This window comes from Somniosus microcephalus, unplaced genomic scaffold, assembly GCF_052327205.1.
Source record: "Somniosus microcephalus isolate GS21.2 unplaced genomic scaffold, FLI_Smic_1.0 unresolved_chr1, whole genome shotgun sequence".
NCBI classification, from domain to species: domain Eukaryota; kingdom Metazoa; phylum Chordata; class Chondrichthyes; order Squaliformes; family Somniosidae; genus Somniosus; species Somniosus microcephalus.
In genome coordinates this window covers 168,865,951-168,878,041 of record NW_028225179.1, presented here as the reverse complement: position 1 = coordinate 168,878,041, position 12,091 = coordinate 168,865,951, and the positions used below count along the sequence as shown (strand labels likewise).

General features: G+C 50.4%; 1 protein-coding gene across 1 annotated transcript in view; it reads right to left on the bottom strand.

The window, feature by feature from the left end:
* LOC147096528 (NACHT, LRR and PYD domains-containing protein 3-like) overlaps positions 1-12,091 on the bottom strand; it is a 582,546-nt gene that overhangs the window by 314,660 nt on the left and 255,795 nt on the right. Inside the window, exon 2 of the mRNA XM_085975346.1 lies at positions 5,263-6,997. Coding sequence (XP_085831472.1) covers positions 5,263-6,665 — 1,403 coding nt within the window. The 5' untranslated portion in view covers positions 6,666-6,997. The remainder of the gene's footprint in view (positions 1-5,262; positions 6,998-12,091) is intronic.

Sequence of the window (12,091 nt, the reverse complement as noted above, 5' to 3'; positions counted from 1 at the left end):
CAGGCTGCTGCACCAAACGCTGAACAGCAGACTGCTGCACCAAACGCTGAACAGCAGGCTGCTGCACCAAACGCTGAGCAGCAGGAGCTGCTGCACCAAACGCTGAACAGCAGGAGCTGCTGCACCAAACGCTGAACAGCAGGCTGCTGCACCAAACGCTGAACAGCAGGAGCTGCTGCACCAAACACTGAACAGCAGGCTGCTGCACCAAACACTGAACAGCAGGAGCTGCTGCACCAAACGCTGAACAGCAGGCTGCTGCACCAAATGCTGAACAGCAGGAGCTGCTGCACCAAACGCTGAACAGCAGGAGCTGCTGCACCAAACGCTGAACAGCAGGAGCTGCTGCACCAAACACTGAGCAACAGGAGCTGCTGCACCAAACACTGAACAGCAGGAGCTGCTGCACCAAACACTGAACAGCAGGCTGCTGCACCAAACGCTGAACAGCAGGCTGCTGCACCAAACACTGAACAGCAGACTGCTGCACCAAACGCTGAACAGCAGGAGCTGCTGCACCAAACACTGAACAGCAGGCTGCTGCACCAAACGCTGAACAGCAGGCTGCTGCACCAAACACTGAACAGCAGGCTGCTGCACCAAACACTGAACAGCAGGAGCTGCTGCACCAAACGCTGAACAGCAGGCTGCTGCACCAAACGCTGAACAGCAGACTGCTGCACCAAACGCTGAACAGCAGACTGCTGCACCAAACGCTGAGCAGCAGGCTGCTGCACCAAACACTGAACAGCAGGCTGCTGCACCAAACACTGAACAGCAGGAGCTGCTGCACCAAACGCTGAACAGCAGGAGCTGCTGCACCAAACGCTGAGCAGCAGGAGCTGCTGCACCAAACGCTGAACAGCAGGAGCTGCTGCACCAAACGCTGAGCAACAGGAGCTGCTGCACCAAACGCTGAACAGCAGGAGCTGCTGCACCAAACGCTGAACAGCAGGAGCTGCTGCACCAAACGCTGAACAGCAGGAGCTGCTGCACCAAACGCTGAACAGCAGGAGCTGCTGCACCAAACGCTGAGCAACAGGCGCTGCTGCGAGCCCTCAGACCAACATGCCTGGACCTAGACCCCCAAGAAGCGGGTTCGGCTACCAAATTCGCGCATTGGCTGCGTTGCTTCGAGGCCTACCTGCAAGCCTCAACTGTGACCCTGGACGAAAACAAGTTGGAAATCCTGGCCTCAAAGGTGAGCCACCAAGTTTATACAATAATCCAGGACGCGACGACCTACGCGGCGGCTATCGGTCTGCTAAAAGGGCAATACGCACGCCCGGTAAATACGGTCTATGCCCGGCACCTCTTAAGATCCCGCAGACAGCAGCCCGGGGAATCGGTGGAGGCCTTCCTACGGGCACTACGGATACTCGGCCGAGACTGCGATTGCAAGGAAGTATCAGCCGCAGCACACACGGAGGGACTGATCCGAGATGCTTTCGTTGCGGGTCTAAGGTCCGACTACTCCCGGCAGAGACTGTTGGAAAAGGGAGAAATGGACCTGAGAAAGGCAGTGTCCCTCGCGCTCTCGCTCGACGCGGCCCACAGGAATATGGACGCCTTCTCCCCCAACCGCTCCGCAACGTGGACGCCACAACCTTGGGTCATGGGACCGCCACCCTCAACTGCTGCTGCGATGTCCAAGGCACAGAAATGTTATTTTTGTGGCCAGGCAAAACACCCCAGAGCACGCTGCCCGGCGAAAAACGCTACCTGCTCCGGCTGCGGGAAGAAAGGACACTATGTCAGCGCCTGCAAAGGTAAAACTGCTAACGCCAGCAGCGCCGCGTGCGAACCGTGGGGGCAGCCATCTTGTCTGCCATCTTGGGCTCCCCCAGCCGCGTGGGGATCGGGACCATGGGCACCGCCATTTTGTCCGCCATCTCGGACGTCTCCAACTTCAACCACGGGGGACCCGGACTCAACCACCGCCTCATCTGACGACCACATCGACTCGCTCGACCATACGCTGGCCTCCGTGACGCTGGACCAATCTCTCCCTCATCAACTGTCCAGGTCCATGATGGACATTACGGTAAACGGCCGCGCCACTACCTGCCTTTTTGACAGCGGGAGCACGGAAAGCTTTATCCACCCCGACACGGTGCGCAGTTACTCTCTCCCGGTCCTGCCGACGCGACATCGGATCTCTTTGGCTTCCAAAGCCCAGTCAGCGGACGTCGGTGGCTACTGTGTAGTGACCCTTTCAGTAAGGGGCACAGAAGACAAAAATTTTAAACTCCTGGTCCTGCCCCATCTTTGCGCTGCCGTTCTACTGGGGTTGGATTTTCAGTGCAACCTTAAGAGTGTCACATTAGCGTACGACGGACCCCTCCCCCCACTCACAGTCTGCAGCCAGCAGCTTTTAAATCGCCCGCCGCGCACCATTTGCAGCCTCTCCACCCTTAAAGTCCCCCCCCCTCCTTGTTCGCTAACCTCACCCGCGACTGTAAGCCCATCGCTACCAAAAGCAGGCGTTACAGTGCCGGGGATAGGAGCTTCATTAAATCCGAGGTAGCAAGACTCCTGAAGGAAGGGATTATTGAAAGTAGCACCAGCCCATGGCGAGCACAAGTGGTGGTAGTGAAGACTAGCGAAAAACAGCGCCTAGTTATTGACTACAGCCAGACGATCAATCGCTACACCCAGCTAGATGCATACCCACTCCCCCGCATATCTGACATGGTCAATCAGATAGCATAATACCGGGTGTTCTCGACGATTGATCTGAAGTCGGCATACCACCAGCTCCCCATCAGGGCTGAGGACCGCCAGTACACAGCTTTTGAAGCTGACGGTCGTCTCTACCACTTCCTCAGAGTTCCCTTCGGCGTCACCAACGGGGTTTCAGTCTTCCAACGGGAGATGGACCGGATGGTCGACCAGAACGCGCTCCAGGCCACTTTCCCCTATCTAGACAACGTCACCATCTGCGGCCGCGACCAGCAGGACCATGATGTTAATCTAGAGAAACTCCTCCGTACGGCCCAGCGGCTGAACCTAACATACAACAAGGACAAATGTATGTTTCGTACCAAGCGCCTTGCCATTCTTGGCTGTGTAGTGGAGAACGGAGTCATTGGCCCCGACCCCGACAGGATGCGCCCCCTTATGGAGCTCCCCCTCCCCCACTGCCAAAAAGCACTGAAGAGATGCCTAGGGTTTTTCTCGTACTATGCTCAGTGGGTGCCGAACTATGCGGACAAAGCCAGACCCCTCATCAAGTCCACCTCCTTCCCCCTGACAGCAGAGGCCTGTGCAGCCTTCACTCTCATAAAAGGAGATATTGCGAAGGCCACAATGCACGCAGTGGATGAATCCATCCCTTTCCAAGTGGAGAGCGACGCATCCGACTTTGCCCTAGCTGCAACCCTTAACCAGGCGGGGAGACCCGTGGCCTTTTTCTCAAGGACGCTCCAGGGCCCCGAGATTCGACACTCCTCTGTCGAAAAGGAGGCCCAGGCCATTGTGGAAGCTGTGCGACATTGGAGGCATTACCTGGCCGGAAAACGATTTACCCTGCTCACTGACCAGCGTTCAGTAGCTTTTATGTTTAATAATAAGCAGAGGGGCAAAATCAAGAACGACAAGATCTTGAGGTGGAGAATCGAACTCTCCACCTACAATTACGATACCTTGTACCGGCCCGGGAAACTCAATGAGCCCCCAGATGCCCTATCACGTGGTACATGCGCCAACGCGCAGGTCGATAGGCTGAAGACCCTCCACAATGACCTCTGCCACCCGGGGGTTACCAGGTTTTTTCACTTCATCAAATCCCGTAACCTGCCCTACTCCATCGAGGAGGTCAGGACCATGACCAGGAACTGCCAAATCTGTGCCGAGTGCAAACCGCATTTTAATAGGCCAGACAGAGCAAGCCTGATCAAAGCCACGCGCCCCTTTGAACGGCTGAGCGTCGATTTTAAAGGGCCCCTCCCCTCCTCCGACCGCAATGTGTACTTCCTCAACATAATTGATGAGTACTCCCGTTTCCCGTTTGCCATCCCTTGCTCAGACATGACCAGTACCACGGTCATTAAATGTCTGAATGACCTCTTCGCCTTGTTCGGTTTCCCTAGCTATATTCATAGCGACAGGGGCTCATCCTTTATGAGCGACGAACTCCGGCAGTACCTGCTCTCGAGAGGTATCGCTACAAGCAGGACCACCAGCTACAACCCCCGGGGGAATGGCCAGGTGGAAAGGGAGAATGCGATGGTCTGGAAGGCAGTCCTTTTAAACTCGAAATCTAAGGGCCTTCCGACCTCTCGCTGACAGGAAGTCCTCCCTGCGGCGCTCCATTCCATTCGGTCACTGCTCTGTACAGCCACCAATGCTACCCCTCACGAGAGAATGTTCTCCTTCCCCAGGAAGTCCACATCGGGGATCTCGTTACCGACATGGCTGACTTCTCCAGGACCCGTCCTACTGTGGAAGCACGTGAGGTCCCATAAGACGGACCCCCTGGTCGAGAGGGTGAGCCTCCTCCATGCCAACCCTCAGTATGCTTACGTGGTGTACCCGGACGGGCGGGAGGACACAGTCTCCATACGAGACCTCGCACCTTCGGGTGCTCCCGAAACACCCCCCTCGCCACCCACCACTACCCACGCCTACCCCCAGTATGCTTACGTAGCGTACCCGGACGGGCGGGAGGACACAGCCCCCACACGAGATCTCGCACCTTTGGGTGCCCCTGAAACACTACCATTGCCATCCACCACTACCCACAACCCAACCCCGCTAGACGGCATGCCGCAGCCCCAGGACCCATCATTGACCACCCAACCACTCAATGAGACGCCAGACTCAACGTTGGATGCTGCACCATCACCGCCGCCACCACGACGATCAGGACGGCATACAAGGCCACCTGATAGACTTACTTACACGAACCTTTAGTACACTTCACCCGCCGGACTCAATTTTAAACAAGGGGTGAATGTGGTAAACCACTGTTGTTGTTGTTGTTACACACTGTTGTACCTATGCATGCCTCAACATGTCTCGGCTGGCTCCACCCACAGGCCCAGGTATAAAGGTGATTGACCTGCAGCCCCCTGCCTTCTTGGAACCCAGTCAACCACGAGAGGCATGCTTTGTTCTTTGCTAATAAAAGCCTTTAGTTACTCTCCTAACTCTCCGTCTTTTATGAGTAATTGATAACGCATCACCTACATTATGGAGCAACAACACAATCCGTGACTGTTCTACAATTCGCCCAACAGTTAGAGACAAATAAACAGTTACCTCAACACCCGGCATTTGTGCAGTACGGGTCCCAGCCGCTGGAGTCCTTCACACTTAATGTAGCAGTTCTCTAGATCGAGTTCCTTTATTGTATCACAGAGTCCAATGACATGAGACAGGACCGCACAGTCAATCGGGGTCAATGTCAATCCACTAAATCCAAGTGTTTCCACAGATCCCACTGTGGTCCGAGCCAGTGCTTTATTCTGAGACTCAAACAGGTAGTGGAATGTGTTCAGGAGGTTCCTTTGACCAGTGTCACTCACTGTGTCTCCAATCTGTCCTTCAATCTTCTCCTTCACCCAGTCAATCACTCGGCAGGTGGTTTGATGAAGAAATCGGCCCAGAAACTCCTCCAGGGGCCGAGCTGCCTGTGGGGAGGAGAGACCAGCAACAAAACGGAGAAATATCTCAAATCGCCCATCTTTCTTGCTGTGGGATTCTCTGAGGAGTTTCAGGATGTCCCCAGGATCTGGAGTCAGGAATTGTGCGAGTGCGGCTACAAACTCTTGGATGGTGAGGTGCGGGAATGTGTACACCACGCTCTGGACAGAATCATCTCTCTCCAAAAGTTCCATCATGAACCCAGACAGGAACTGGGAAGGTTGTAGATTGTACTTGATCAAATCTCCATTTCCAAACACAATCTTCTTCTCGGAGACTCCTGTGAGGGCCATCTCACCGAGCTTCAGTAACACATCACGGGGGCTTGCAATCTCTCGGCCATGGTTTTTCAGAATGTTGTAAATATAGTAGGAATATAGTTGGGTGATGGTCTTGGGAACTCGCCGATTCCTGTCTCTTTGTGTAAAGAAGGGGCCCAGTGACAGACCGAGGATCCAGCAGTAGGAAGGGTTGTAGCTCATGGTGTACAGGATCTCGTTCTCCTCCACGTGTTTGAAAACAGCTGCTGCCACCGCCTGATCTTCAAAAAACTTGTTGAAATATTCCTTCCGTTCTTCACCAACAAATCCCAGGATTTCAGCCCAGACACTGATCTTAGCCTTTTCCAATAAATGTAATGCAGTGGGGCGGCTGGTCACTAGCACTGAACATCCTGGGAGCAGCTTGTGCTGTATTAAACTGTACACAATGTCAGACACTCTACATCGGCATTCGGGATCCGTGCACATGTGCTGAGGTTCAGTATGTCTCCGATTGTCAGCAAAATCGATACTGTCCTTGAATTCATCCAAACCATCGAATATAAACAGCAATCCCTCTGGGTTCTTCCAGAGCTCTCCCAGAATATTCCTCAAGTAAGGATAGAAAAAGAGTATCAGATTCCACAGGTTTATTCTACAGTTAATAGCGTTCAAATCCCGGAATTTAAAGCTGAAAACAAATTGAAAGTTTGGGTATATTTTCCCAGTGGCCCAGTCATGAACAATCTTTTGTACCATTGTTGTTTTCCCAATCCCAGGGACTCCGCTCACTGCTCCTGAACTCCCAGATTTGGATTTTCTCCGGGAAAAACTGCTGTGGAACAATTGATCAGTTCGGATTTTTTCCAGCACTCCCCGGAGGTGTTCCTCTCTCCACTCTTCATGGTCTCGGCCTCTTGCCAGCAGTTCATGTTCTACAAGTGTCCGATCTCGAACAGTCGAAATGATCGTTAGTTCAGCGTATCGATCAACCAGCTGGAAAATCTTAACCTTCTCCTTTATTAGGATCGTGTTCAGTCTCAGTGTTTCAGTTTGTACCCGGAGTGTTTCCTTGTGTTTCTGCTGAACATCTTCAATTAGAACAGACAGAAAGTGGTTTCAATGTTAGTTGTATTGACAAAAAACAACTTCTCAATACTATTTAATGTTCAGTAAAATATTGCACGGTTTAATTCACAGCTTCAATAGACGTGGGTGTAGAAATTAAATCTCAGTTAATGGAAACCTCGCTTGAAAGCGAACAATGGTCGAGAAAAGTTTCAAATCCTCACTTGATTCTAATATTCACTGAACATGGAGGTTTCAATGAAGGTGATATTTTCCCTCTGATGGTTAATACTCTCCGGCCTGCCCTGTGCTTTAGAAATCACATTACAAATCCACACGTGATCCTGTTTATATGAGAGTAGAAGTTCTAGTGGATCAAACTCTGAAACCGTCAGTGGTGCTTCCCTTCTGCAGCAATGGAAAACGGGATTGATTGCTCACCGAGAGGGACAATGTGCAGAAGACCCGCCGTTAGTGTATCAGACCGTGGGCAGGTTATCTGGGTTAGTGTGTACACTGGGAGAGGGACAGACTGTGAATGGACAGAACTTGCACTGTTACTGTATCAGACCGTGGGCAGGTTATCTGGGTTAGTGTGTACACTGGGAGAGGGACAGACTGTGAATGGACAGAAGTTCCACCGTTTGTCTATCAGACACTGGGCAGGTATTGTGTGCCCTTCTAATCACAGGAATATTATTATTGAAATGGTGAAAGTGCAAAGGGAAATACGATGACTGTGTGTCAGGAATTGATCAGGATTTCTAATCGAAGTCACAAACTTAATGCCGGAATGAGATTCATAAAGAACACAATTAATTAAGGGAAAACTGACTAACTCGCCAGGAGTAAGAAGGGAAATCAGGGTAATATTTTTCACTGAAGGGTGGTAGATTGGGAGACCAGTTACCAGGGGGGACACTAAGGGGCAGTGTGATTGGGGACAGGAGACAATTGGTTGTGTTTCTGTGTGAAATCAGGGTAATATTTTTCACTGAAGGGTAGTAGAGTGGGAGACCAGTTACCAGGGAGGACACTAAGGGGCAGTGTGATTGGGGACAAGAGACAATTGGTTGTGTTTCTGTGTGAAATCAGGGTAATATTTTTCACTGAAGGGTAGTAGAGTGGGAGACCAGTTACCAGGGAGGACACTAAGGGGCAGTGTGATTGGGGACAAGAGACAATTGGTTGTGTTTCTGTGTGAAATCAGGGTAATATTTTTCACTGAAGGGTAGTAGAGTGGGAGACCAGTTACCAGGGAGGACACTAAGGGGCAGTGTGATTGGGGACAAGAGACAATTGGTTGTGTTTCTGTGTGAAATCAGGGTAATATTTTTCACTGAAGGGTAGTAGAGTGGGAGACCAGTTACCAGGGAGGACACTAAGGGGCAGTGTGATTGGGGACAAGAGACAATTGGTTGTGTTTCTGTGTGAAATCAGGGTAATATTTTTCACTGAAGGGTAGTAGAGTGGGAGACCAGTTACCAGGGAGGACACTAAGGGGCAGTGTGATTGGGGACAAGAGACAATTGGTTGTGTTTCTGTGTGAAATCAGGGTAATATTTTTCACTGAAGGGTAGTAGATTGGGAGACCAGTTACCAGGGAGGACACTAAGGGGCAGTGTGATTGGGGACAGGAGACAATTGGTTGTGTTTCTGTGTGAAATCAGGGTAATATTTTTCACTGAAGGGTAGTAGAGTGGGAGACCAGTTACCAGGGAGGACACTAAGGGGCAGTGTGATTGGGGACAAGAGACAATTGGTTGTGTTTCTGTGTGAAATCAGGGTAATATTTCTCACTGAAGGGTAGTAGAGTGGGAGACCAGTTACCAGGGAGGACACTAAGGGGCAGTGTGATTGGGGACAAGAGACAATTGGTTGTGTTTCTGTGTGAAATCAGGGTAATATTTTTCACTGAAGGGTAGTAGAGTGGGAGACCAGTTACCAGGGAGGACACTAAGGGGCAGTGTGATTGGGGACAAGAGACAATTGGTTGTGTTTCTGTGTGAAATCAGGGTAATATTTCTCACTGAAGGGTAGTAGAGTGGGAGACCAGTTACCAGGGAGGACACTAAGGGGCAGTGTGATTGGGGACAAGAGACAATTGGTTGTGTTTCTGTGTGAAATCAGGGTAATATTTCTCACTGAAGGGTAGTAGAGTGGGAGACCAGTTACCAGGGAGGACACTAAGGGGCAGTGTGATTGGGGACAAGAGACAATTGGTTGTGTTTCTGTGTGAAATCAGGGTAATATTTTTCACTGAAGGGTAGTAGAGTGGGAGACCAGTTACCAGGGAGGACACTAAGGGGCAGTGTGATTGGGGACAAGAGACAATTGGTTGTGTTTCTGTGTGAAATCAGGGTAATATTTTTCACTGAAGGGTAGTAGAGTGGGAGACCAGTTACCAGGGAGGACACTAAGGGGCAGTGTGATTGGGGACAAGAGACAATTGGTTGTGTTTCTGTGTGAAATCAGGGTAATATTTTTCACTGAAGGGCAGTAGAGTGGGAGACCAGTTACCAGGGAGGACACTAAGGGGCAGTGTGGTTGGGGACAAGAGACAATTGGTTGTGTTTCTGTGTGAAATCAGGGTAATATTTTTCACTGAAGGGTAGTAGAGTGGGAGACCAGTTACCAGGGAGGACACTAAGGGGCAGTGTGATTGGGGACAAGAGACAATTGGTTGTGTTTCTGTGTGAAATCAGGGTAATATTTCTCACTGAAGGGCAGTAGAGTGGGAGACCAGTTACCAGGGAGGACACTAAGGGGCAGTGTGATTGGGGACAAGAGACAATTGGTTGTGTTTCTGTGTGAAATCAGGGTAATATTTCTCACTGAAGGGTAGTAGAGTGGGAGACCAGTTACCAGGGAGGACACTAAGGGGCAGTGTGATTGGGGACAAGAGACAATTGGTTGTGTTTCTGTGTGAAATCAGGGTAATATTTTTCACTGAAGGGTAGTAGAGTGGGAGACCAGTTACCAGGGAGGACACTAAGGGGCAGTGTGATTGGGGACAAGAGACAATTGGTTGTGTTTCTGTGTGAAATCAGGGTAATATTTTTCACTGAAGGGTAGTAGAGTGGGAGACCAGTTACCAGGGAGGACACTAAGGGGCAGTGTGATTGGGGACAAGAGACAATTGGTTGTGTTTCTGTGTGAAATCAGGGTAATATTTCTCACTGAAGGGTAGTAGAGTGGGAGACCAGTTACCAGGGAGGACACTAAGGGGCAGTGTGGTTGGGGACAAGAGACAATTGGTTGTGTTTCTGTGTGAAATCAGGGTAATATTTTTCACTGAGGGGTAGTAGAGTGGGAGACCAGTTACCAGGGAGGACACTAAGGGGCAGTGTGATTGGGGACAGGAGACAATTGGTTGTGTTTCTGTGTGAAATCAGGGTAATATTTTTCACTGAAGGGTAGTAGAGTGGGAGACCAGTTACCAGGGAGGACACTAAGGGGCAGTGTGATTGGGGACAAGAGACAATTGGTTGTGTTTCTGTGTGAAATCAGGGTAATATTTTTCACTGAAGGGTAGTAGAGTGGGAGACCAGTTACCAGGGAGGACACTAAGGGGCAGTGTGGTTGGGGACAAGAGACAATTGGTTGTGTTTCTGTGTGAAATCAGGGTAATATTTCTCACTGAAGGGTAGTAGAGTGGGAGACCAGTTACCAGGGAGGACACTAAGGGGCAGTGTAATTGGGGACAAGAGACAATTGGTTGTGTTTCTGTGTGAAATCAGGGTAATATTTCTCACTGAAGGGTAATAGAGTGGGAGACCAGTTACCAGGGAGGACACTAAGGGGCAGTGTGATTGGGGACAAGAGACAATTGGTTGTGTTTCTGTGTGAAATCAGGGTAATATTTTTCACTGAAGGGTAGTAGAGTGGGAGACCAGTTACCAGGGAGGACACTAAGGGGCAGTGTGATTGGGGACAAGAGACAATTGGTTGTGTTTCTGTGTGAAATCAGGGTAATATTTTTCACTGAAGGGTAATAGAGCGGGAGACCAGTTACCAGGGAGGACACTAAGGGGCAGTGTGGTTGGGGACAAGAGACAATTGGTTGTGTTTCTGTGTGAAATCAGGGTAATATTTTTCACTGAAGGGTAGTAGAGTGGGAGACCAGTTACCAGGGAGGACACTAAGGGGCAGTGTGATTGGGGACAAGAGACAATTGGTTGTGTTTCTGTGTGAAATCAGGGTAATATTTTTCACTGAAGGGTAGTAGAGTGGGAGACCAGTTACCAGGGAGGACACTAAGGGGCAGTGTGATTGGGGACAAGAGACAATTGGTTGTGTTTCTGTGTGAAATCAGGGTAATATTTTTCACTGAAGGGTAGTAGAGTGGGAGACCAGTTACCAGGGAGGACACTAAGGGGCAGTGTGATTGGGGACAAGAGACAATTGGTTGTGTTTCTGTGTGAAATCAGGGTAATATTTTTCACTGAAGGGTAGTAGAGTGGGAGACCAGTTACCAGGGAGGACACTAAGGGGCAGTGTGATTGGGGACAAGGAGACAATTGGTTGTGTTTCTGTGTGAAATCAGGGTAATATTTTTCACTGAAGGGTAGTAGAGTGGGAGACCAGTTACCAGGGAGGACACTAAGGGGCAGTGTGATTGGGGACAAGAGACAATTGGTTGTGTTTCTGTGTGAAATCAGGGTAATATTTCTCACTGAAGGGTAGTAGAGTGGGAGACCAGTTACCAGGGAGGACACTAAGGGGCAGTGTGATTGGGGACAAGAGACAATTGGTTGTGTTTCTGTGTGAAATCAGGGTAATATTTTTCACTGAAGGGTAGTAGAGTGGGAGACCAGTTACCAGGGAGGACACTAAGGGGCAGTGTGATTGGGGACAAGAGACAATTGGTTGTGTTTCTGTGTGAAATCAGGGTAATATTTTTCACTGAAGGGTAGTAGAGTGGGAGACCAGTTACCAGGGAGGACACTAAGGGGCAGTGTGATTGGGGACAAGAGACAATTGGTTGTGTTTCTGTGTGAAATCAGGGTAATATTTCTCACTGAAGGGCAGTAGAGTGGGAGACCAGTTACCAGGGAGGACACTAAGGGGCAGTGTAATTGGGGACAAGAGACAATTGGTTGTGTTTCTGTGTGAAA